Source organism: Bos indicus x Bos taurus, chromosome 13, assembly GCF_003369695.1.
Source record: "Bos indicus x Bos taurus breed Angus x Brahman F1 hybrid chromosome 13, Bos_hybrid_MaternalHap_v2.0, whole genome shotgun sequence".
NCBI classification, from domain to species: domain Eukaryota; kingdom Metazoa; phylum Chordata; class Mammalia; order Artiodactyla; family Bovidae; genus Bos; species Bos indicus x Bos taurus.
In genome coordinates, this window is record NC_040088.1 from 63,305,996 (window position 1) to 63,333,528 (window position 27,533).

The 27,533-nt window shown below is 37.3% G+C and overlaps 1 protein-coding gene across 1 annotated transcript in view; it reads left to right on the forward strand.

Moving 5' to 3' along the window:
* The window catches only part of LOC113902735 (coiled-coil domain-containing protein 7-like), a 169,077-nt gene that overhangs the window by 136,457 nt on the left and 5,087 nt on the right, over positions 1 to 27,533 (forward strand). Inside the window, exons 21-28 of the mRNA XM_027558129.1 lie at positions 1,655 to 1,738; positions 5,564 to 5,653; positions 8,968 to 9,090; positions 10,197 to 10,310; positions 19,636 to 19,761; positions 24,257 to 24,352; positions 25,046 to 25,279; positions 26,168 to 26,297. Of these exons, the coding sequence (XP_027413930.1) occupies positions 1,655 to 1,738; positions 5,564 to 5,653; positions 8,968 to 9,090; positions 10,197 to 10,310; positions 19,636 to 19,761; positions 24,257 to 24,352; positions 25,046 to 25,065 (653 nt within the window). The 3' untranslated portion in view covers positions 25,066 to 25,279; positions 26,168 to 26,297. The remainder of the gene's footprint in view (positions 1 to 1,654; positions 1,739 to 5,563; positions 5,654 to 8,967; positions 9,091 to 10,196; positions 10,311 to 19,635; positions 19,762 to 24,256; positions 24,353 to 25,045; positions 25,280 to 26,167; positions 26,298 to 27,533) is intronic.

Here is a 27,533-nt window from a genome sequence, read left to right on the forward strand (position 1 = left end):
CTGTTCTCATTGGCTCCCAGCTTATCTGAGGATCCTCTGCTTTCTTGAGTCAAATGATTCCATTCTCCTTATTAATTAATTGGAGGAAGATGAAAGTGGCTAAAATATATACGCTAATCCCTAATTTTGTGTGACTATAAATTTTATTACTCCCACTAAGTATTATTTATTGAAGACTTACATAGCCAATCTGATTCACTTTTGTTCATTTTGTTATTGATGTTCCAGGAGGTATCTTCTCTGTAGTACACTTGGGCTACCAAAATCATAATGCTACCTTTTGCATTTATGCATGGGCTCAGCCCTTTTTTCAAAGTGGTCTTCTACTGGACAGCGTCAGAATTATGACAGGTTTCCAACTACATTTACATGCTCAACTGGAACCAACTTTCATGCACTAACCTTTTGATCCAGGGAAACAGGCATTCAAATAGAGCCCTGTTAAAACCACTAGCATCAAAATGCAACTGCATGCATGCCCTTTAGGTTCCCAATCCTCATTATCCCTTTCTCAGTGTGAATATCTTTAAACTAACTTTCATGTATTTTTATGTCATCCAATCTTAGTTAATTGCTGTCAATTATAGCAAAAACTTTAGACCACATAAAAATTCAAATGGAAATGGATCCTATCAGAGTCCTGGTTCTGGTACAAATATTGCCATTTCCTCCTGGCAAGACATGAAATGTATATGCCCAAGGAATCCCAGAGGCACTTTTTTTTAAGTCAGTGATACCCACATGATTTACAGTTATGTAGCCTAAGAGGGGGAGAAGGCAATGGCACCCCACTCCAGTACTTTTGCCTGGAAAATCCCATGGACAGAGGAGCCTGGTAGGCTGCAGTCCATGGGGTCACTAGAATCGGACATGACTGAGCAACTTCACTTTCACTTTTCACTTTCATGCATTGGAGAAGGAAATGGCAACCCACTCCAGTGTTCTTGCCTGGAGAATCCCAGGGATGGGGAAGCCTGTTGGGCTGCCGTCTATGGGGTCGCACAGAGTCGGACATGACTGAAGCGACTTAGCAGCAGCAGCAGCAGCAGCAGCCTAAAAGGGAATTAAAATTTTCCTGGGTAAGTCAAAGAATTTCTGACTCATGGTAAGTTTCTATGACTAAGAAGACTCTTGTTTATATCTTGTCTTGATGGGGAAAAAAATGTGAAGTTGTGCCTCATTGGGAGCATCCTTACAGAGTAACTGTACTTTTGATATGAACTTGGAAATTATATTACTATCATAAATTCTCTGGAATGATTTCAGCTTGTGTAAAAGAGAGCATTGTATAGAAAAATCACTGGTTAAGGAATTAAACATGGTTAAAGAAAAGATACTGGTAAAAGGATTATAGAAGAGGCACCAGTTAGGCACAAAGTGGTACATCCATTTGTCATTCCCTGAATGTTTGATTTTAGTCATATCCTAAATATATCTAAACTTCAATATAATGTAACTTACATACTAATAATTGCTTCATCTGTTCTAATTTAAGGTTTTGTGATTCTCCAAACCAGACATTTCAATATAACTCATCTTTCATAACAGCAATACACACACACATGTGCACAAACACACACATGCAAATGCACACACATGTTTCTATGTAAATAGTTACCTTGTAAAGTGTTTTGAAATTTGTTCTTTTCTACAGGGACTAATATACAAGGCTTGACAGGTAAAACTGGAAGAGGTGTAATAAAGGGACAGTTCAGGACACAATCAAGCAATCTCCCTGGTAAGAATAGAAATTTTACAAATCTAAGATTTCAGGTTTACTTATCTTCTCTAGAGATATTTAAACAAGAGTCATGAATAACATCAGTATCTATGTTTTAATATTACATGGGCTGAAATTTTCAAGAATTTTTTCCTTAAATTCAATATTAAATATCAATGTAAAACTATCTACATATTATTAATGGTAGAACTCATTCACTTAGGATGTAATCCATAAAAACCAGTCCTTTAATAAACTTAGCATATACTTGGTGAAAAATATGCCCAATTATATTCTATTCACTTTCTGTTTTCAGCTTAGGTAGACATTTCTCTTGAATTTGCAAGTGCAGAAAGGCTAGCTAAGGAATGTGATAAGAATATAACATCTCAGTGGTTATCAATTCCCTCTTTATTAGACCTGTAGTAACAGCATTACAGGAGAAGGCAATGGCACCCCACTCCAGTACTCTTGCCTGGAAAATCCCATGGACAGAGGAACCTGGTAAGCTGCAGTCCATGGGGTCGAGAAGAGTCGGATACGACTGAGCGACTTCACTTTCACTTTTCACTTTCATGCATTGGAGAAGGAAGTGGCAACCCACTCCAGTATTCTTGCCTGGAGGATCCCAGAGACGGGAAAGCCTGGTGGGCTGCCATCTATGGGGTCGCACAGAGTCGGACACAACTGAAGTGACTTAGCAGCAGCAGCAGCAGCAGCAACAGCATTACACACATTTCTTTATGGTGTTTTCTGTGATATTGAAAGAAGACATCTAGAGATAAAAGGAAAACAGACATTCGAACAGAACCCTGTAACTACAAACACCAAGAGACTATTGTGTGCATGCCTGAGGATGTGCCCTCTGAGGACCAATGGGTGAGGCTTCACACCTCAGGAGAAAAGAGACATTAATAAGACACTTCTGAGAAATCACTGTAAATAAACAAGCAAACAAGCAAGCGAACACACTAAACAACAAGCCTTGTATAGGGAAACAAATTAGAATCCAGAAATACTATGATATATTATCTAAAATGTCCATACTAAGTCACTTCAGTCATGTCCAACTCTTTACGACTGCATGGACTATAGCCTGCCAGGTTCCTCTGTCCATGGAATTCTCCAGGCAAGAATACTGGAGTGGGTTGCCATGCCTTTCTCCAGGGGATCTTCCCAACCCAGGGATCGAACCCACATCTCTCATGTTTCCTGCATTGGCAGGCAGGTTCTTTACCACTAGTGGCACCCTGGAAGCCCCGAAAATGTCCAGTTATTAGCAAAAAAAAAAAATTAAGACATGCAAGGAAATAGTAAATTGTGACCCATGCAATATGCTTGTGAGAGTCTTGGATGTTGGATTTAGCAGACAGTGATGACCTAATAGTTATTATAAATAGAAAAAGGAAATTTTGTTTTAAGAAAACAAAGATATGATGAAAATATTTCATCAACTAGATATTATCATCTAAAAATAAAAATGTAGAAGAACCAAATGTGGTTGAAATATACAATAAATGAAATGAAAATACTGCCTAAGGGAAGAGATTGAATACTGCCTAAGGGAAGAGTCCGAAGAAAGAAACAGTGAATTTAAGGTAATGGGAAATACTAGAAGAGAGAGAGTGCAGTAAAAATATTTGAAAAGATGGCTGAAAATTATGTGAATAACACTAGATGGTAGCTAATAGAACAAACACTACATATTCATACTAAACTTGCTCTAATTTTGTCTCTCAGATTCTTTAAAAATTATATAGGTTCATAAAGAAATAATTGTAAGAACAATTTTAACAATATCTTTAATTTTATACATGTAACATGTAATTCAGTAGCACAAAAATGGGGATAAGGGAATAAAACTATATGTCAGTCATGCTTCTGCATTTTCCTACAATTTAATTAGTATGACTCTGAAGTTGATTCTAAAATTGACTATGGCGATTGTTACACATTCTATAAATATATTAATAACCATTGATTGCACGTTTAAAATAGGCATATTGTATGTTAAACTTTACAAAAACAGTTTAGTAAACTCCAAGCAGGATAGGACTTTCCTTTAAATACTTAAAAGCAATGGGAAGATGTTGTGAAGAAGGAAAATTGTGGCTCTGAATAAATTAGGCTTCTTTACCACATATCATTTATGCTTCCAGTGTTTAACCCAATCTGTCCTCAAAGGTTATTCCCATTGCCTCCCTGCTTACCTAAGAAGCCTTTGCTTTTTCAAATCAAATGAATCAGTTCTTCTAATTTTTTTTCTGTTGGAGAAACATCAGCAGCTAGAGTCTGCTAATCTTTTTATGTGTTATGTGTTGCCATAGCACACATGACTTTCACAAATGCTCAATTTAATGTGTCTTTGGTTTTAGTAATGATGCCCCATGGTCTTCACCTCTGTTTAGATTGCAGTGGTGATAAATTTGTGCTGCCTCAGAGATAGCACATGCTTGAAACATTCATGGGCTCAGTCATTTCTCCAAAGCAGGACTTCTGGTTTATAAATTCTGGATATGACAGTTTCCACCTTCACTTATATGCTATATTAGAACCAAATTTTGCCCACCAAAATCTTTTTTTTTAATTTCATTTTATTTTTAACTTTATAATATTGTATTGGTTTTGCCATATATCAACATGAATCTGCCACAGGTATACATGTGTTCCCCATCCTGAACCCTTCTCCCTCCCACCAAAATCTTTACCTAATAGGTGACCCAAAGTCACCAATTCTAATTATTTATTTTACAATATAAAATTATTTTAAATAAAATTTTTTCTGTCATTGAAACTATATCATTGCTTCTGAATCCATCAAAAAGTGAAAATCACACAAAGACTCAAATGGAAAGAGGTATAATACCAATGCTCATATTCATGCAAACTACCCATTTCCTTTTCCCCAAGTAAAAGATCTGGGATAAAGTGCCAGTCTACAGATTACTTGTTAACTTTTCCATCAGTGTTATCTTTTGATTTATAGTTGTTGTCATTTGGTCGCTAAGTTGTGTCCAACTCTTTGCTACCCTGTGGACTGCAGCATGCCATGCTTTCCTTTCCTTCACTACCTCCCACAGTTTGCTCAAATTTATGTCCATGACTTGTATAACCTTTAAAAAAGGAATTAAAGACTGTTCTATACAAAAACCAATACAATATTAATATTGTAAAGTTAAAAAATAAATTAAAAAAAATATTCTAGTAGAAGGAAAGGAAAAGGGGGAGGAATATTTTAGACATGCCACTTAAATCAAATTAAAATGCTGACCTTCTTCAAAAAAAAAAAGGAATTAAAATATTCCTGGACAAAGTCAAAGAATTTCTGCCTCACAGTAACATTCTGTGACTGTGATGCCCATCATTTTTTCCAGGCAACTTGGCCCAGGAAAAAAAAAATGTCATGTCTGGCCTTACCAGGTATAATTCTTACCATATGAATGTAGTTTTAACGTATACAATGTAGTTTTAATGTAATGAAAAGTTACATTAATTAAGATAAAGTCTCTAGGATGACTTAAATTTGCAAAAAGACTGTGTTTTATGGAAAAAAGCCCTAATTAAAGAATAATGAGGCATCAGTCTGTGAATCACTTTTATCACTACTTGGCTATGTGGTCTTAGTCAAACTAATAAACATTTCTAAGGTACATATAATGAAGCTTATATGGTTGCCAATGACTCTCCCAATTCTAAGGTATTTCGATTCTGTAAGTAAGACATTTCATTATAATTCTTCTTCTATAATAAAATGCTAATTAAAGGAATATTACACACAAACTCACACAACTACATGTTGATGTTTATCTTATGAAAGTGTTTTGAAACTGTTTATTTCTATAGACACTGATACAGAGCACTTCCCAAATGCTGTTGGAAGAAGTATGCTAAAGAGTGATATCAAGACACAATCCAAGAGTCATCCTGGTAAAAGTAAGAATATTGCAGGTCTATTCTAGCTTATTTATCTTTTCCAGAGTTTGAGTTTGAGTCTGATTATAGTACCTATATGCTGTTATTACAGGATACAGTATCTTCATAAATTCCCTTCTAAAGTTAGAACTGCTGGAACTCCAGCAGCTATTATCAATGGAAAATTAGTTACATATTTAAAATTTCAGAGCTCCTTCTTTTAAAAAGTGATCCTCAAAATTTCAGTGGTATAGTGAGCTTGGAATATACTTAATGAAAGCATTTCAAATGCTACTCTTTTTTTTTTTTTTTTTTTCAGGCTAGTTGCTTTGTATTCGGAAAAGCAAAAAGTCTAGTTTATGAATGGGATTTAAAGACTTACCAGATAGTTATTGCATTGCTTATTAATTCCCCATATACAATTAAAATACCAAGCATATTTTCAGTATCTCAGGTGAAGTAGAGAGCTATAGGCTTGTTACATAGTTCATAGTTTACACTTGTTTCCCCTTTTCTTGGTGTAAGGGTGTTTGACATACCAATCCTTGATCTTTAGTGTGATATTAAGGGAGGCAGAAAACCAGAGAGCCTCAGTTATATCTCCTCTAACACTTTAACACTTTCTCCTGCTCTCAGCCATTACAACAAAGTATTAATAGTAAGATCCCCCTTATGGTTTCAGGTTCAGGATAGGTTTCCAACTTTCAGTATGTGTTCTTTGGAACCACCTTCCATTCACAAAACATTGGACACATTATTTGACCCAAGTCACCAGTCCTACTTTCACTTTCTCAATATGAATTTTTGTTTAATAACTTTCATGCAGTTTCCTCTCCTTTGACCTAGTTTGTAGTTACTAAATCCTGCCAAATCTTCAAATCACACAAAAACTCAAAGGGAGTGGGATGCAGTCCCGGTGCTGGTACTGCTGCAGATTTACCCACTTCCCCCTCCCCAGCGGAAAGGTATACATTGTAAGACAACCTGATAGGCAGTTTTTCTTAGACCACAGAGTGTCTTGTTATTCTTCTGCATCATTAATGTCTACTGGACTTACATAACCTTAAAAATGGCATAAAGCACTCTTAAGAGAGTCAGAGAATTTCTGCCTGGTAGTAACTTTCTGTGACCATGGTTTGTAACTTGACCAGTGGGCAGGGGGAAAATGCCATGTTCCACTCATAGGTATATTCTTAAAGGATGAGTGTCCTCTTATTGTAAACTTGGCAGTTATATCATTAACATGAACTCCCCAAGATGATTAAGGTTTGTGTGAGACATGGCATCATGTAGAAAAAGCACTGGTTAAGGAATTATGGGGCCTCAACTTGTGCTCAATTTTGTATTTTCTTGGTATGTGCTCTCAGTCAAATCTCAAAACATCTCTAAGCTTCTATATCATGAGGCTTATATGATTGCTAAGAGCCCTTCAAATTCTAATGTTTTATGATTGTGCAGTGCAGATATTATATTGTCTTCCATAATAACAAGTTTTAAGTAACTTAGTACTACATACACAGACACATATACATGTGTGTTAAGTGTTACCTTAGAAAGTGTTTTCAAATTTATTTTATATCTATAGCAACTGATAAAGAATATATGACAGATACTGTTGAAAGTGAAAAAGAAACTAGTAAAATCAAGACACATCATAAAAGTCACCCTGGTAAGAACAAGAATTTGTGAAGTCTAATATTTATGGCTTATGTCGTCTCTGTGATTTAACTAATGATAGCACTAACTGTCAGAGAAGGCGATGGCACCCCACTCCAGTACTCTTGCCTGGAAAATCCCATGGACGGAGGAACCTGGGAGGCTGCAATCCCTGGGGACGCTAAGGGTCAGGCACGACTGAGCGACTTCACTTTCACTTTCATGCATTGGAGAAGGAAATGGCAACCCACTCCAGTGTTCTTGCCTGGAGAATCCCAGGGACAGAGAAGCCTAGTGGGCTGCCGTCTATGGGGTGTCACAGAGTCGGACACGACTGAAGCGACTTAGCAGCAGTAGCAGCAGCAGCAGTAACTGTATGTTAATATTAATGGGGAGTAATCTTCATGAATTTCATCTTTTAAATAGTATTAAAGTCTTGTATTTGCTGTCAGTGGAAATTTACCTAGATATTGTTTAGTTGTAAGCTCATACATTTGGAAAGTAATTCATATAATCCAACGCTCTAATGACCTTAGAATATGCTTGGTTTAAGTATTTCAAACTGTTACTCACTTTCTTCCTGGCTTAGTAAAGAGTGTTGCTTTGAAACTGAAAAAGCAAAAAAGCTAGTTGATAAGTGGTGTAAGAATAGGAATATAGCAGTTATTTTATTCAATTTCTATACATAATTAGTCTTGTGTGTAAATTTATATCTCTACTAAAGTGAAGTTCTCTAGCTGAGTTTACAATTCACAGACATAGCTTTAGTCCTGGAGTAACAGGGTTAAATACATTTCTCTTTGGTGAAAGAATGAACTTTTTGTAAAAGTGATGCTGAAAGCCAGAATTTGAAAGTAGCTGAATCCTCAGATTAAAGCACCAAAATATGTGTTTTCACTGAAATTTAACATTTAAAGCAAGATTTATGAAACTTTACTTTTGAATGCTTTATTTTGTTACAATCTCACTTCTATTCCTGAAAAAAAAACTGTTAAAAATAATCAAATAAAAATTATTTACTGACAACTTTTAACTGAGAAAAAGCTAGAAGTGTAAAACTGAAATTGTAGGAACTAAGAAGTTAAATTTGTTTTCTGTTTTGCTGTGATAAATTTGGTATATTATGATAAGACATTATTCCATGTCTTTAATTTTCAGAGTATTTTTATGTAGGTTCTTTCAATTACTTTGACTTCAGTGTTGCTTATTAATCCTTCTCAATTTTGAATAACAGCCTTAGGCACACCAAGAATTTGCTCTCATTTACATCCAATTTGAAACATCATGCATCTTAAGAATGAAATTAATTTAGTTAATTATTTTATACTTACTTATTAATGAGGAGTTTATAATTAAATGCCCTGAATAAAATTTGAGCAATATAAATTGTTAAAGGAAAAAGTACTGAAAGGAGAATACAGATCAAATATAGAAATAAATATAAAAGGTGATTGGATTAAATTTTGAAATTAAGTGAGATGCTATCTAAGAAAACAGAACAACAAAAAGGAGAAAATGAAGAAATTGTTTATAGAAATTGGAGTGATAGAAAAGTGGCCACTTATATGTGGAAAGAAAAATTTACAGGTGCCAAAATGAAGACTAATGTGAGAAGGATGGGGAGTAGTATGCAAATAGTTATAATGTCTTTGTGAAATTTTTTTTTAATTTTATATTAGGAGTGAATTTATTTAAAGACAAAGATAAGTCCACACAACATCAAACAGAGTTTTTTACTGGGCACATCGCAGGAAGTAAATTCCCAATGAACGTGATCAATTTTTCACAAGTTGACAATCAAGGTAAAAGATATAACAGAATAAAATAGATATCTAATTATTTAGATTACTTTTGTAATATGTTTTTAAAATTTTATTCTATAAAATATTTTAAACATCCAGAAAATAAGAAAATTTACAGAAAACACACAACATTCTAATAATGGTTCCCTTTGTATGATTTTATAATCCTAATCCCTCCTTTTTCAGCTTTTTTTATACACAGTCATAAAGAATATATAATGATGCTGTATACAAATATATTCTAAACTGTTTTATTGTGCTCTCTTTATTTTTTGATTATTCTTTATTGTGAAACTTCCCACCTATCTTCCTCCTCACTTCCCACATTACTGTAGGTCAGTCAAATTTATAAAAAATGTACATGCATACAAATATACATACCCCTTTTTAGCAGAAAGTCTCAAGTTAAATGCTTTAATTCCTTTCTAGCCTCTAGAGAATGTTTTTATGCCATCTCAACAACACTTTTTAAAATACATTTTTAATCTTGCATTTTATCAATAGTCAAACTCACAGAACCAGAGAATAAAATGGTTGTTTCCAGGGGTTAGGGGTAGAGTGAAGTGGGTAGTTGTTCAATGGATATAAAGTCACATTTATATTAGTTGAGTAAATTCTAGAGATCTTCCGTAAAACATTACGTCTACAGTTAACAATGAAATGTTGTGCATGTAAAAATTGTTAAGACAGGAGTGCTTTGTGCTGTTTTTATAAGATACACATAAAAAAGCAAGGAGACAGGAGAAGTCTTTTATAGGTGATGGACATGTTTATTACCTTGATTGTGATGATGGCTTCACAGGTTGTATGGCTATTTTAAAATTCATCAAAATGTACACATTAAATCTGGGCAGTGTTTTTATATACTAAGTATACCTCAGTGAAGTTGGAAAAGAAAAAGCAGGATGCTACCAAGGAACACAGAATAAAGACAAGGAAGAGAAAATGATGAAATATTTATAGAAACTAGAGTAATAGTCATCAACAAGTGGCTAAACTATGGGAGGGAAACATTACAAATGTATAAAGACTAATACATGGGGTTTAGAGAGTAGTGTATGAATGTTCAGATTTCATATAATTTTTCTTTTTAAATTTTATTATAGATTTACTTAAAGGCAAAAATGCAATTTTACAGCAAGAAAATGTCTATGCCAGGCACGTTGCACCAAGTAAATATAAAACAAAGATAATTACTTTATCACCCTTTGATGATGAAGGTAAAAATTTATATATAAAGATATTAAAACACTGTATAATTACATAGAATAGTTCTTGTGGTATTTTTTTCATTCTTTTTGTATCTTACTTTTTCTTCAGAAATATCTTAGATAAACCCTTGCAAGCTTGAAAATGAAATTTAATTTCTCCTTTTTACTGGCAGTATATTTCATAATATAGAATTCTTCTATTGAAGGTCATTGACTTTTTACACTTTTCGCCCTACTAAATGTAAATGTGTCCATGAGTATCTATTCTTACATATGAATATTTTTATCTCTTTGGGGTAATATCTTAGGATTGATATTGTTAAAGCATTTATAAATTTTTAATATTGAAAAATACTTTCAGATTGTTTACCTAAAGGGCTGTTAACATTTTTACCAGCAACTGAGGAAAAATATACTTTTCTCTGAATAACCTTCAGCCATATAGATTAGTGGGTTTTTATTTGCTTTTTTCCATTTATTCCCAAAGTTACTAAATCATATCTCTCATATCTCAATCTAATTTTAATTTTTCCCACATTTGTTAGTGTTGTTTTACTGGATAACTGCCAAGTAAACTATTTAGCCTGAAAGCATGGCTATTTATATAGTTCATGATTGGGGAGTTAGCAATGTAGACTGGTTTGAGCTGGGTCATGGAGAAAGCAGTTTCAGAAGTTTCCACTATTAGGGCTAAAAGAGACTTCAGTATAGGATGTTACTTGGCTGGTGCTGGTATCTCTGATTTTTCAGGAAGTCTCCTATGTACTTCTGAAGACAAAGCACTGCTAGTGTCTCGGATGGTGAGAGTTTAATAAAACTTGTTCTTCTAATGTTGGAAAGAATACCAACAATTTGTGCCGTGGAAAGAATTTCTGCTCCTGGGGAAAAGATACATTGCTGGCATGATGTTCACCAGAACTGAAAAGGGTCATGAGCTTTTGGGAAGCGCACTGGTAACCAAGTGAGAGAAACAAATTCCTTGGTTCTTTTCCAAAAGTCTCCCTCTAGCAGACCCTGTTTTGCACAGCCTAACTTGGTGCTACCTGGAAAAGCATAAATGTAGTTTTTAGAATCCCAGATCCAGTACCACAAAGCAGAATGTAAAAGAGTGGTTTGGAACCTAAAAGAAAATAAGCTTCTCAAGTGTTACTGGAGGTGACCTTGCTACATGTCTCTCATCTTTCATCTGATTGGCTTAGGGGTCTTCACATTGTAACCTTGGATCCTTAGCACAGAATGGGGGCAAATCTCAATCAATGCACAAGAAATTTTCAAGTCTCTGCCTGCATTTGTCTGCTTTTCTTGCATTCACTGAAGTCATATTACCAAGATGAGAGTTGTGTGGGAGCACATGAATACAGGTAGTCAAGAACATGTGGAGCCTGTTATTGAATCCAGTCCACCCGTGCTCCTTCTGGTTGCAAATACGCATGATTCCTACCCCCCTCCCATGCAAAATACATGTGCTCTTCCAAGAATTCCGCAAATTCTCATTAAAATTTGATATCAGTGCCAAAGACCACTGTCTTAGGATCTATAATCTCTTTCAGAGGCAGCTCCGGTGATATGACTTACCGTAAAACACACACACACAATAGAGTAGCACAGGCAAGGACAGACTCCAAAGTGTCCTGGTGGCTCAGATGGGAAAGAATTCTCCTGTAATGCAGGAGACCCTAGTTCGGTCAGGAAGATCCCCTAGAGAAGGGAAAAGCTACCCACTCTAGCATTCTTGCTTGGAGAATTCCATGTACAGAGGAGCCTGGCAGGCTATGGTCCTTGGGATCACAAAGAGTCAGATACAACTAAGAAACTAACACCGCAGTAGACACTCCCTTATAAAATGTGGGGGGAAAAACAGGCATATAGCAGTGATCCATACATTTAGGTCATCTTTCCCATCATTTGATTATATTTTAATTATAATTTTCTCTATAAAATATGCATTCAGAAACAAACCAGGAACTTCACTGGTAGTCCTGTGGTTAAGACTCCATGCTTCCACTGAGGGGTTGTCGGTTCAATCCATGATCAGGAACTAAGATCCTGCATGCCAGTTGGCATGACCAAAAATAATACAACAAATAAACCCAGGAGAGAATGCAGAACTGACTGTACTACAGATGTATGACAGGTGACATCAGCATCATGATGGCACAGGATACTGCTCCTAATCTGCCTCTTATCAACAATAAAAATTTGTCATGTATCCATGAACAAAAGTGACATTGTGGGAGTCTGGGATCCAGCATCATTTACCAAGGGACTTGGAAGAGTTCTATATGCCTGTGCATCAGGTAATAGGAAGACAGACCTCCATCCTAACTGTGGACCCTTCAGTAGCTTATGAACTGGTTCCAGCTCCTCTTGGCTATGGTCCAGGAGAATCTGGATAACCCTGACTGGGGCAGTCATCACAGATAAGAGAGCCTTAATGGAAGTCTGGGTTTCTCAAGAAGAAGTTCCAGCACTCCATTGGAGTAAAAGATGAGTTTGGACACATTAGAGTGGATAAGCGGAAAAGTTTGACTTTGCCAACCTTCCCTAAGATGGCAGCAGTAGGGCCAAACAAAAGCCATCCTGTGAGGGGGTGAGAGGTAGGTCAAAGGAAGAGCAAGTGATTGAGCACCAGGCTTCCACAGCTGTTTGGGGTGCAGCCAAAAAGACTCATTTCTCTCCTGTAGCATTCAGAGCACTACGTTACAGGACAATATGAGGTCAGGAGAGAGGCAGATAAGACTTTTGGAGAGCATTAAAGGAATTGGGTTCCCTCTGACTATGCTGTGAACTCCATCAGAGAGCCCACCTATGAACTTTCTGGGAGAGCCTCACCTGCAGATACCCCCAGCTGGCCTGTAGCTCCCCCAGGGTCAGACATGCCTCATCCACATGCCCTCATTCTGCAGCCAACTCCCTGTGGATGCTCCAGAGTGTGGCAGCCAGAGCAGTCTTTGTTAGACAGCTATGGAGCACTTTCCTAAAGCAGTCCAGTGTCTGTGGACCAGAGAGAAACCAGAAACTTGAAATGTAGCACCACTTGAGAAACAAAAGGGAGGTTATCAGCATTGGACCTGGTGCATTGCAGAATCCAGAGATGATATACAAGCTTAAGAATTCTGCCACAAGAGTGAGCAAGAAATGTGAGCAGGTATATCCACTCAAGGTCTGAGAAAACCTCCAGGTCTCTAACAAGGCTGATGGAAAGCACTTCTCCCCTGAAAGCAGTAGTAAGTCTGAAGGAGGGGACTGCTGCTTCAGATGTGAAGACAGCACACTAAAGCCCAAGGAACACAAAGAATCAAGGCAACGTGATACTACCAAAAGATCACAATAATCTTCCAGAAACCAACCCCAAAGACATGGAGATCTGTACTGTACCCAATAAAGAATTTAAAATAACTGTTTTATTTCATATATGTTGATCAGTCACTAAGTCTGACTCTCTGCGACACTATGAACTGCACCCTACCAGGCTTCTCAGTCCTTCACTATCTCCCTAAGTTTGCTCAGACTCATATCCGTTGACTCAGTGATGCCATCCAACCATGTCATCCTCTATTGTCCCATTCTTCTGCTGCCCTCAATCTTTCCCAGCATCAGGGTCTTTTCCAGTGAGTTGGCTCTTCACATCAGGTAGCCAAAGTACTGGCACTTCAGCTTCAGCATCAGTCCTTCCAGTGAATATTCAGGGTTGATTTCTTTTAGGATTGACTGGTTTCATCTCCTTGCAGTCCAAGGAACTCTCAGGAGTCTTCTCCAGCACCACAGTTCAAAAGCATCAATTCTTCAGCTTTCAGCCTTTTCATAGTTCATCTCTCACATCTGTACATGACTGCTGGAAAACTCATAGTTTGACTATATGGACCTTTGTAGGCAAAGTGATGTGTCTGCTTTTTAATACACTGTCTAGGTTTGTCATGGGTTTTCTTCCAAGGAACAAGTGACTTTTAATTTCATACCTGCAGTCACCATCTGCAATGATTTTGGAGCCCAAGAAAAGAGTCTGTCACTGTTTCCATTGTTTCCCCATCTATTTGCCATGAAGTCATAGGGCCAGATGCCATGATCTTCTTTTTTTGAATGTTGAGTTTTAAGCCAGCTTTTTCACTTGCTTTCACCCCCATCAAGAAGCTCTTTATTTCTTCTTTGCTTTCTGCCATTTGGGTGGTGTCATCTACATATCTGAGGTTATTGATATTTCTCCCACCAATCTTGATTCCAGCTTGTGATTCATCCAGCCAGGCATGTCACATGATGTACTCTGCATATAAGTTAAATAAGCAGGATGGCAACATACAGCCTTGACATACTCTTTTCCCAATTTTGAACCAGTTTGTTGTTCCATGTCCTGTTCTGTTGCTTCTTGACCTGCATACGGGTTTCTCAGGAGGCAAGTAAGGTGGTCTGGTATTCCCACCCCTTTAGGAATTTTTCACAGTTTGTTCTGATCCACACAGTCAAAGGCTTTAGCGTAGTCAAGGAAGCAGAAGTAGATGTTTTTCTGGAATTCTCTTGCTTTTTCTATGATCTACCAGATGTTGGTAATTTGATCACTGGTTCCTCTGCCTTTTCTAAATCCAGCTTGTATATCTGGAAGTTCTCAATTCATGTACTGTTGAAGCCTAGCTTGAAGGATTTACAGCATTCCCTTGCTAGCATGTGAAATGAGTGCAGTTGTGTGGTAGTTTGGACATTATTTGCAATTGCCCATCTTTGGAATTGGAATGAAAACTGACCTTTTCCAGTCCTGTGGCCACTGCTGAGTTTTCCAGATTTACTGGCTTACTGAGTGCAGCACTTCTGAAACCCAAGAAAATAAAATCTGTCATTGTTTCCACTTTTTCCCCATCTATTTGCCATGAAGTGATAAGACTTGATGCCATGATCATTGTTTTATGAATGTTGAATTTTAAGCCAGCTCTTTCACTCTCCTCTTCCACTTTCATCAAGAGCCTCTTTAGTTCCTCTTCACTTCTTGACATTAGAGTGATATCATCTGCATAGCCAAGGTTGTTGATATTTTTCCCACCGGTCTTGATTCCAGCTTGTGAGTCATCCAGCCCAACATGTCACATGATGTACTCTGCATATAAGTTAAACAAGCAGGGTGACAACATACAGCCTTGACATACTCCTTTTTCAGTTTTACAATGTTCATATATATATACACATGCATACACAGAGGAATACTATTTAGCTAATCTGTTGACACTGAGTTTATTTATTTAGATTTCTTTAATTTCCTTCAGTAATGTTTTTTAAGATTTACTATAGCTATTCCCCTTTGTGGAATTTATTACTATTTTATTATTTTTGATGTTTTCACAAATAAAATTGTTCCCTTAATTAAGTTTTTGGATTATTGTGTGCACTTATATAGAAATAAAATTAAGTCATATTATATGTCCAGCAGTACAGTTTTATGATGTAGTCTTTTTAATCAGTTAATTGAAGAAGAGGTAGAAATGTATATTGTCATTTATATTTACCTATATAATTACCTTTAAGGTGCTTTTTTATTTATTCATGTGAATTTGAGTTACCTTCTGTTGTTATTTTGTTTCAGCCTGAAGTATTCCCTTTAGTTTCCCCCTCAGTCAGTCTTTCCCATCAGGAAGTTTCCATAAGCCTCTTATCATTCTCCATCAAAGGGCAGACAGACTGAAAACCACAATCACAGAAAACTAACCAATCTGATCACATGGACCACAGTCTTGTCTAACTCAATGAAACTATGAGCCATGCTGTGTAGGGCCACCCAAGATGGACGGGTCATCGTGGAGAGTTCTGACAAAACATGGTCCACTGGAGAGGGAATGGCAAACCATTTAAGTATTCTTGCCTTGAGAACCCCATGAACAGTATGAAAAGGCAAAAGATAGGACACTGAAAGATTAACTCCCCAGGTCGGTAGGTGCCCAATATGCTACTGGAGATCACTGGAGAAATAACTCCAGAAAGAATGAAGAGATGGAGCCAAAGTAAAAACAACACGCAGTTGTGGATGTGACTGGTGATAGAAGTAAAGTTCGATGCTGTAAAGAGCAATATTGCCTAGGAACCTGGAATGTTAGGTCCATGAATCAAGGCAAATTGGAAGTGGTCAAACAGGAGATGACAAGAGTAAATGTCAGCATTTTAGGAATCAGCAAGCTAAAATGGACTGGAAGGGGTGAATTTAACTCAGATGACTATTATCTCTACTACTGTGGGCAAGAATCTCTTAGAAGAAATCGAGTAGCCCTAATAATCAACAAAAGGTCTGAAATGCAGTACTTGGGTGTATCTCAAAAACTACAGAATGATCTCTGTTTCCAAGGCAGACCATTTAATATCACAGTAATTCAACCAGCTTCTATGCCCCGACCAGTAATGCTGAAGAAGCTAAACGGTTCTATAATGACCTACAAGACGTTCTAGCACTAACACCCAAAAAAGATGTTATTTTCATTTTAGGGGACTTCCTACTTTGGAGTAACAGGCAAATTTGGCTTTGGAGTACAGATGAAGCAGGGCAAAGGCTAATAGAGTTTTGCCAAGAGAACCCACTGGTCAGAGAAAACATCCTCTTCCACCAACACAAGAAAAAATTCTACACTTGGACATCACCAGATGGTCAACACCAAAATCAGATTGATTATATTCTTTGCTGCCAAAGATGGAGAAGCTCTATACAGTCAGCAAAAAAAGACTGGGAGCTGACTGTGGCTCAGATCATGAACTCCTTATTGCCAAATTCAGATTTAAATTGAAGAAAGTAGGGAAAACCACTAGCCCATTCAGGTATCACCCAAATCAAATTCCTTATGATTATACAGTGGAAGTGAGAAATAGATTCAAGGGACTAGGTCTGATAGATAGAGTGCCTGATGAACTATGGACGGAGGTCTGTGACATTGTACAAGAGGCAGGGATCAAGACCATTCCCAAGGTAAAAAAAAAAAAAAAAGCAAAAAGGCTAAATGGTTGTCTGAGGAGGCCTTATAAACAGCTATGAAAATAAGAGAAGCAAAAGGCAAAGGAGAAAAGGAAAGATATAAGCATCTGAATGCAGAGTTCCAAAGAATAGCAAGGAGAGGTAAGAAAGCCTTCCTCAGGGATCAGTGCAAAGAAATAGAGGAAAACAACAGGATGGGAAAGACTAGAGATCTCTTCAACAAAATTAGAGATACCAAGGGAACATTTCATGCAACGATGGGCAAAATAAAGGACAAAAATGGTATGGACCTAACAGAAGCAGAAGATATTAAGAAGAGGTGGCAAGAATACACAGAAGAACTATACAAAAAAGATCTTCATGACCCAGATAACCACGACGGTATGATCACTCACCTAGAGCCAGAATGCGAAGTCATGAGGGCCTTAGGAAGCATCACTCTGAACAAAGCTAGTGGAGGTGATAGAATTCCAGTTGAGCTATTTCAAATCTTAAAAGATGATGCTGTGAAAGTGGTGCACTCAGTATGCCAGTAAATTTAGAAAACTCAGCAGTGGCTGCAGGAGTGGAAAAGGTCAGTTTTCATTCCAGTCACAAAGAAAGTCAACGCCAAATAGTGCTCAGACTACCACACAATTGCACTCATCTCACATACTAGTAAAGTAATACTCAAAATTCTCCAAGCCAGGCTTCAACCATATGTGAACCGTGAACTTCCAGATGTTCAAGCTCGATTTTGAAAAGGCAGAGGAACCAGAGTCAAATTGCCAACATCTGTTGGATCATCAAAAAAGCAAGAGAGTTCCAGAAAAACATCTACTTCTCTTTATTGACTGTGCAAAAGCCTTTGACTGTGTGGATCACAAGAAACTGTGGAAAATTCTGAAAGAGATGAGAAAGAGATGAGAATACCAGACCACCTGACCTGCCTCTTGAGAAATCTGTATGCAAGTCAGGAAGCAACAGTGACAACTGGACATGAAACAACAGACTGGTTCCAAATAGGAAAAGGATTACATCAAGGCTGTATATTGTCACCCTGCTTATTTAAATTATATGCAGAACATCTTGAGAAACGCTGGGCTGGATGAAGTACAAGGTGGAATCAAGATTGCTGGGTGAAATATAAATAACCTCAGATATGCAGATGACACCACCCTTTTAGCAGAAAACGAAGAACTAAAGAGCCTCTTGATGAAAGTGAAAGAGGAGAGTTAAAATATTATCTTAAAGCTCAACATTCAGAAAACTAAGATCATGGCATCTGGTCCCATCACTTCATGGCAAATAAATGGGGAAACAGTAGAAACAGTGACAGACTTTATTTTTTGACCTCCAAAATCACTGCTAATGGTGACGGCAGCCATGAAATTAAAAGACACTTGCTCCTTGGAAGAAAAGTTATGACCAACCTAGACAGCATATTAAAAATTGAAAACATTACTTTACCAACAAAAGTCTGTCTAGTCAAAGCTATGGTTTTTCCAGTATGGATGTGAGAGTTGGACTATAAAGAAAGCTGAGTGCATAAGAATTGATGCTTTTGAACTGTGGTGTTAGAGAAGACTCTTGAGAGTTCCTCAGACTGCAAGGAGATACAACCAGTCCATCCTAAAGGAAATCAGTCCTATATATTCATTGGAAGGACTGATGCTGAAGCTGAAACTCCAATACTTTGGCCACCTGATGGGAAGAACTAACTCATTGGAAAAGACCCTGATGCTGGGAAAGTTTGAAGACAGGAGGAGAAGGGGACGACAGAGGATGAGATGGTTGGATGGCATCACTGACTCAACAGACATGAATTTGAGTAAACTCCGTGAGTTGGTGATGGACAGGGAGGCCTGGCCTGCTGCAGTCCATGGGGTCTCAAATTGTCAGACACGACTGAGTGACTGAACTGAACTGATTCCCTTTAGTATTTCTTTTAAGACATGGCTGGTAGTATAAAAACAAAATCTCTTGGGTTTTTTTTGTTTGTTTGTTTGTTTTCATCTGGGTATGGTTTGTTCCATCTTTATATTTGAATGATAGTTTTTCTAGGTATAAAATTCATGATTGTGAATTCTTGCTTTCAGCACTTTGAAAATACAATTCCACTACTTGTGTGCTCTAATCCTCATATTCCCCTAGCCCTAAGCATCAATTTATCTAATTCCTGTCTCTATTATAATTGAGGCTTTTTGTGACTTGCTTCTTTCATTTAGCTCTGATCTCCAAACTAATCTTCTAAATATATATCTTTATATTCTAATTGAGTTAATGTTCTCAAAAAATTAATTTTCATTATATAAACTTCTTTATTTTTATTGACAACTTACTGTTTCAGTATTAAAAATAAAAATAGTTATGAATATGATCCATCTCACAGCTAACATATTTTCTAAATATTTCTAGATGTATCTTTTGAGGACTTTTCATCTTACATGACTGAACGCCCAAAAGTACTTCATAGACCATCTAAGACTAGGCCAGGTTTTTATAAAGCCATCAATTTTCCTTCACTGAATAAAGAACATTCAGGTAATTCATATTATTTTTATTGTACAATGTGATGTTTTTAATGAATAAAGGTTTGATTATATGGAAATTACCAGATTGTACTAACCTTAGTCATATAACCAGTTTAACAAAAATAAATGAAAATAAATGCTAAAGTAAGCTCATCTGACATATATGCATTCTTAGTGGATGAGTGGTGTCTCTGGCATGGCTCCCTTGCCTACCACTACTAAATTGGAACTCCATTATTTTTTTCAACATTCCTTTTTTCAACATTATTTTTTTCAACATTCCTTTCCTGCAGATGACTGAGATAAATGCATCTTATAATCCTCTTCCTTATATTTAAATATTCCTCTTTTTATCAGTCCCAAGCAGGGTCACTGGGCTTCCCTGGTAGCTCAGATGGTTAAGCGTCTGCCTGCAATGTGGGAGACCCCGGTTTGATCCCTGGGTCAGAAAGATCCCCTGGAGAAGGAAATGGCAACCCACTCCAGTACCTCTTGCCTGAAAAATTCCATGGACAGAGAAGCCTGGTAGGCTACAGTCCATGGGATTGCAAAGAGTCAGACATAACTGAGCAACTTCACTTTCTTTCACTAAGCAGGGTCAATAGAAAGAGTCAATGTGAGGGTAAGTGTGAAGGACGATAAATAATATGTTCATTTTTCTTCCTCCATTACCATCTTCCAACTGTCTAATCCATTCATGTCTAAGAACCAATTTACAGACCCTATTTCTTATGCATTACTCCAGTGGTATTTATCATGCAAGATATATATCGTAGAAACTAAGCACATTAATGCAATTTTTTTCTACTAACTTGAGAGTAGCATCTAAATGTGCCGCATTCTGCTTTTTATTTTTCTCCAAGTGACCATTTTGAAACAGTTTCCATTATTACATAGTTTTGTTTTTAAACAGTGCTCAAAATATGTATCTTTGAAATAGTGTTTTTTTTAGTATCTCTCCTTCCATTATGGGCTTCCTTATAGCTCAGTTGGTAAAGAATCCACCTGCAATGCAGGAGACCCTGGTTTGATTCCTGGATCGGGAAAATCCCCTGGATGGAAAGGACAGGCTACCCATTCCAGTATTCTTGGGCTTCCCTTGTGGCTCAGCTGGTAAAGAATCTGCCTGCAATGCAGGAGACCTGGGTTCATTCCCTGGGTTGGAAAGATCCCCTGGAGAAGGGAAAGGCTACCCACTCCAGTATTCTGGTCTGGAGAATTCCATGGACTGTAAACTCCATGAGGTCACAAAGAGCTGGACACTACTGAGCAACTTTCACTTTCACTTTCCTTCTGTTCTAGCACTAGATTTTTCACTGTAGGAATACAAATTTCTTTGTTAGAAAATGAAGATACACTGTTTCATAGAGAGAGAAAAACTTTACTTGATAATTTATTTATTTAATTGCTTAAATTTTTTTTACTGACCTACCATTTAAAAAAAACCTCTTTAACATTTTTACAGTTTTTTATTATTTTTTTCTTGGTTCACACTCTTACTGTTTATGTTTGTTGTTATTGTTGTTATTCAGTCGCTAAGTCATGTCTAACTCTGCAACCCCATGGATTGCAGCTCCCAGGGATGGGGGAGCCTGATGGGCTGCCGTTTATGTGGTCACACAGAGTTGGCCACGACTGAAGCGACTTAGCAGCAGCAGCAGCAGGCTTCCCTGTCCTTCACTATCTCCCAGAGTTTGCTCAAATTCATATCCATTAAGTTGGTGATGCTATCTAATCATTTCATCCTCTGCTGCCCTCTTCTTTTGCCTTCAATCTTTCCCAGCATCCAGATCTTTTCCAATGAGTCAGCTCTTCACATCAGGTAGCCAAAGTATTGGAGCTTTACCATCAGTCCTTCCAAGAATATTCAGGGTTTATTTCCTTTAGGATTGACTGGTTTGATCTCCTTGCAGTCCAAGGAACTCTCAAGAGTCTTCTCCAGCACCACAGTTCAAAAGCATCATTTGTTTGGCACTCAACTTTCTTTATGGTCTAACTGTCACATCCATACATGACTACTAGAAAAACCATAGCTTTAACTATATGGACATTGTCAACAAAGTCACGTCTCTCTGCTTTTTAATATGCTATCTAGATTTGTCATAGCTTTCCTTCCAAGGAACAAGCATCTTCGAATTTTGTGGCTGCAGTCACTGTCTGCAGTGATTTTGGAGCCCAAGAAAATAAAATCTGTCACTGCTTCCACGCTTTCCCCTCCTATTTGCCATGAAATGATAGAACTGGATGCCATAACCTTAGTTTTTTGAATGTTGTGTTTTGAGCCAGTTTTTTTTTTACTTTCCTCTTTCACCTTCATCAAGAGGCATTTTAGTTCCTCTTCACTTTTAGCCATTGAAGTGATTATCATATGCATATCTGAGGTTGAGATATTTCTACTGGCAGTCTTGATTCTAGCTTATGAGTCATCTAGCCCAGCATTTCACATGTGTAATCTGCATATAAGTTAAATAAGCAGAGTGACAATATACAGCCTTGACATACTCCTTTCCCAATTTGGAACCCACCCATTGTTTCATGTAAGGTTCTAACTGTTGCTTCTCGATCCATAAATAAGTTTCTCAGGAGACAGGTAAGGTGGTCTGGTATTCCCATCTCTTTAAGAATTTTCCACAGTTTGTTGTGATCCACACAGTCAAAGGCTTTGGCAGCACAGTCCAGGAAGCAGAAGTGGATGTTTTTCTATAATTCCTTTGCTTTCTCTATGATCCAACAAATGTTGGCAATTTGATCTCTGGTTCCTCTGCCTTTTCTAAACCTGGCTTATACATCTGGAAGTTCTCAGTTCACATACTGCTGAAGCCTAGCTTGAAGGATTTTGAATGTAACCTTCAGTTCAATTCAGTCGCTCAGTTGTGTCCGATTCTTTGCGACCCCATGAACTGCAGCACGCCAGGCCTCCCTGTCCATCACCAACTCCCGGAGTTCACCCAGACTCACGTCCATCGAGTCAGTGATGCCATCCAGCCATCTCATCCTCTGTCGTCCCCTTCTCCTCCTGCCCCCAATCCCTCCCAGCATCAGAGTCTTTTCCAATGAGTCAATTCTTCGCATGAGTTGGCCAAAGTACTGGAGTTTCAGCTTTAGCATCATTCCTTCCAAAGAAATCCCAGGGCTGATCTCCTTCAGAATGGACTGATTGGATCTCCTTGCAGTCCAAGGGACTCTCAAGAGTCTTCTCCAACACCACAGTTCAAAAGCATCAATTCTTCAGCGCTCAGCCTTCTTCACAGTCCACCTCTCACATCCATACATGACCACAGGAAAAACCATAGCCTTGACTAGACGAACCTTTGTTGGCAAAGTAACGTCTCTGCTTTTGAATATGCTATCTAGGTTGGTCATAACTTTCCTTCCAAGGAGTAAGCGTCTTTTAATTACATGGCTGCAGTCACCATCTGTAGTGATTTTGGAGCCCAGAAAAATAAAGTCTGACTCTGTTTCCACTGTTTCCCCATCTATTTCCCGTGAAGTGATGGGACCGGAGGCCATGATCTTCATTTTCTGAATGTTGAGCTTTAAGCCAACTTTTTCACTTTCCACTTTCACTTTCATCAAGAGGCTTTTTAGTTCCTCTTCACTTTCTGCCATAGGGGTGGTGTTATCTGCATATCTGAGGTTATTGATATTTCTCCCAGCAATCTTGATTCCAGCTTGTGTTTCTTCCAGTCCAGCGTTTCTCATGATGTACTCTGCATATAAGTTAAATAAGTAGGGTGACAATATACAGCCTTGACGTACTCCTTTTCCTATTTGGAACCAGTCTGTTATTCCATGTCCAGTTCTAACTGTTGCTTCCTGACCTGCATACAAATTTCTCAAGAGGCAGATCAGGTGGTCTGGTATTCCCATCTCTTTCAAAATTTTCCAGTTTATTGTGATCCACACAGTCAAAGGCTTTGGCATAGTCAATAAAGCAGAAATAGATGTTTTTCTGGAACTCTCTTGCTTTTTCCATGATCCAGCAGATGTTGGCAATTTGATCTCTGGTTCCTCTGCCTTTTCTAAAACCAGCTTGAACATCAGGAAGTTCACGGTTCACATATTGCTGAATCCTGGCTTGGAGAATTTTGAGCATTACTTTACTAGCGTGTGAGATGAGTGCAATTGTTTATGCTTACATGCTAAGTTGCTTCAGTTGTGTCTGACTCTTTGCAACCCTATGGACTGTAGCCCAACAGGCTCATCTGTCCTTGGGATTCCCCAGGCAAGAATGCTGGAATGGATTGCCATGCCCTCCTCCAGGAGATCTTTCTGACCCAGGGATTGAACTTTCATCTGTTATGTCTCCTGTATTGTCAGGTGGTCAAATACTCACCAAGGAAAAATTAGACAATATTTATGTTAGTAAAGCTGCTTTATCTAAAATATTGAAAAAAATATACAGAAGCTGTACTTTAGAAGTAGATTAGTAAGATTTATTTTAATTTTTTCAAAGTTTAAATGAGGTTATTTCTAGGTTATAAGACCATCCTCATTTTTTTTAGGGCATCAAAAAAGATCAGCCTTAAAAAAAAAGAATATTGAACATGAAGAGACTCTGCCCACTGTGATTGCTACAACTAGAAAACCTGTCTATAAAGGTAAAAGTAATGGTATGTTACTTAACTAGGCCTCTGTTAAATGGGGACTTTGATTGTTTCCAAACACTGTTTATAACAGTGTTACAACAAACATCATTGGACGTAATTGATATTTCATAATCCTGTCTTGCCTCCATCAGCTCAGAGTTAAGTCTTTCACCTAAAAGGAATTGTCACTATTTCTTTCCTGATGCTGATTTTTTTGGTTCCTTTTGCAGCTCAGACATTCATTTCTCATTTAAAACTGACTGATTTTTTGAAGAACCATAGATATATTAAGCATATACATTGTGTGTATTCCAAAAAATAATATTGTAGTGAACTTTAACTTTTTGATTCCTGTATAAATGCTTCTCAAAGTGTGGTCCCTGGACTAGCAGCCTGGGCATTAACTAGGAACTTATTTAGAAATGCAAATCCTTGGCCCTCACTCCAGACCTACTGAAATAAAAGCTGTGGGGTTCAAGTCCTTTAATTTGTTTAACAAGTTCTCTGAGTGTTCTGATGCAGGGTAAAATTGGAGAACCATTTCTATAGAAACATAGGTAGATTTATGTACTTCTTTTCCATTTTCATTGTTAATTTCATATACAATATTCTATTTTTCATGATGTCACATAATAAAAATTATATCAAGTACAATGAAATTAAATAGAACTATTTTTTTAATCACACAACAATTTTCCTTTAAAGTGCCATATACAACTGCCTGAAAATCTCCACCCCACCCATACTTTTGAAAATAAATTAATTCTGGGCAAAATAAATAATGTGAGCAAACTTATGGAGACAGCAATGAAATTGCAGGAGTGGAAGCCTTATGAAAATAACATTGCCTTGAGTGAATGGTGTTTATTGAACAATACTGAGAAAGACCCTGAATTAACAGGGTAGGCCCAAATCATGGAGGACCTTGATCGGCAGCAGGTGAGTTTTAGTGAATTTTCTGTTTTCTAATTTTGGGAAAGTTACAGTTGTCCTTTAAATAGCTAATAATGAAAATATTCCCCTAATTTGAAATAGTCATGTTTTAACACTGCACAACCAACTTCAAAAAAGAGAGGAAGTAAAAGCAAATGCCTTGTGGCTCAGCTGGTAAAGAACCCGCCTGCAGTGCAGGAGACCTGGGTTTGATTCCTGGATTGGGAAGATCCCCTGGAGAAGGGAAAGGCTACCCACTCCAGTGTTCCAGCCTGGTGAATTCCATGGACTGTATAGTCCATGGGGTCGCAAAGAGTCAGACATGACTGAGAAACTTTGACTTTCATGATAATAACCTAATTGATATGTGTTGTAGTATATTCTGTGGAGTTTGTAATTGCATAAAGTACAAGTGATAGAATTTTAAAAATGTGCTTCTTGACAACAAAAGTTAATAACATTGTTAATAGCAATCTTACCATAATGTGTAATATTATACATATTACATATAATATTACAAGTAATAATCAGTGTTATTAGCAACTTGAATAATAATTAAGATAGTATTTTTAACCACTTTTTTTACTGTGCCCTGGAAAGCATAAATATTATTGGATGAAATAGCCTTAAATCCAATCTGAATTATTACTGATATAGGTATTTAAACTTCTATATAATCCTTTTGTGCCTTAAATGTTACTGTATTTCTCCAGCAAGAATTTGAACAATGAGTAGTATTGACCTAAGTATTTTGGAGTTCTGTTTTGTACCAGTATTTAATAAGGAAAATTGGATTTCTACAAAAACAATATAAAGTGGAATAAAATTAGTGAAATAGTGGCTATCTTCTATAACTCCTCACTATAAAGATATTATTTATATTTTATACTGTAGTAAAAAATGTACAACTTATATGGCAAGAAGAAATCATGAACTGAGCATAAAATATCAATCAAGAGAAGATAAATGGAGTGATTCTTCACTAATTACTGATTATTGTCTGAAACTGAGAAAGATCCAAGAGGTAACATAGAAATTATGTGTATTAATAATTTTTGTGAAGGTTTTGGAGAGAATTATGCAGAAATGAATAGGAGAATTGTTGAAAGCTGCCAAAAATTGGAATGTGAGCAATGCAAAATTAGTTTTCCAACATAAGTTCAGCATAGCATCCTGCCCCCATGAGTGGTGATTGGTGGACCCAGTCTAGCCTCTCAGTTTGCTTCTGTGGACTATCCAGATAATAGTGAATATAATTTATTCATTAATTATGTAATTATTTGATTAGATGAGCTGATATATGTGCTAAATCAGTGCTTTTCAAGCTTGTCTACAAAATAGGAATCACCTAAGGTGACTTTTCACTTTCATGCATTGGAGAAGGAAATGGCAACCCACTCTAGTATTCTTGCCTAAAGAATCCCAGGGATGGGGGAGCCTGGTGGGCTGCCATCTATGGGGTCGCACAGGGTTGGACACAACTGAAGTGACTTAGCAGCAGCAGCAGCAGCAAGGTGCTTTAAAAGCTACTAATTATACTGTGCAGCCAGAGCTGAGAACTGTAATGCTTATTATCTGATGATATAAAGGAAATCCATGAATACCTCAGTCCATCCATGAATGGTTGTGGCTGTTTTGTTTTTAATCTGGATCTTGTAGCTATGGAAAAGGAGTGCCCAATGAATAGATTCAGTCTGTATTGGATCCATGTAAATATTCCTTCTCCCAAACCATGTTGTTCATGGTGATCATGGCTTGACCTCCACAGCACTCCCCAACAGAATTTCCTGTGATAATGAAAGTGTTCTTTGTCTGTGCTCTCCAGTATGCAAGCTATGACCTATATGCAGCTGTTGAGCTCTTGAAATGTGTTTAGTATATCTGAGAATCTAGACTTTTTATTTTATTTATTTTAATTAGTTTAAATCTAAATAGCCATATGTGGTTTGTGGCTTCTATATTGGACAGCACAACTCATGAATGATTCAACAACCAATCAGGACTTGGAAAAGCAGTGAGCTCTCCATAAGATGACATATATGAAACCTTTTTGCTGATTAATGATAGGTACAACTAAACATATCTCCTGGGAGAAGTAGGAGCAGGAATAGTATTTCAGCAGAGCTGTTGGATAAGATATGATGCTTCTTAGGATGGCAGGATGGCCCTTAACATTGAGCAGCAGTGTCAGTTTCAACTACAGACTCTGAATAGCTCAAATTAGGCCAGGATTAGTGGGCAAAAGCAAAGGATCTACAGC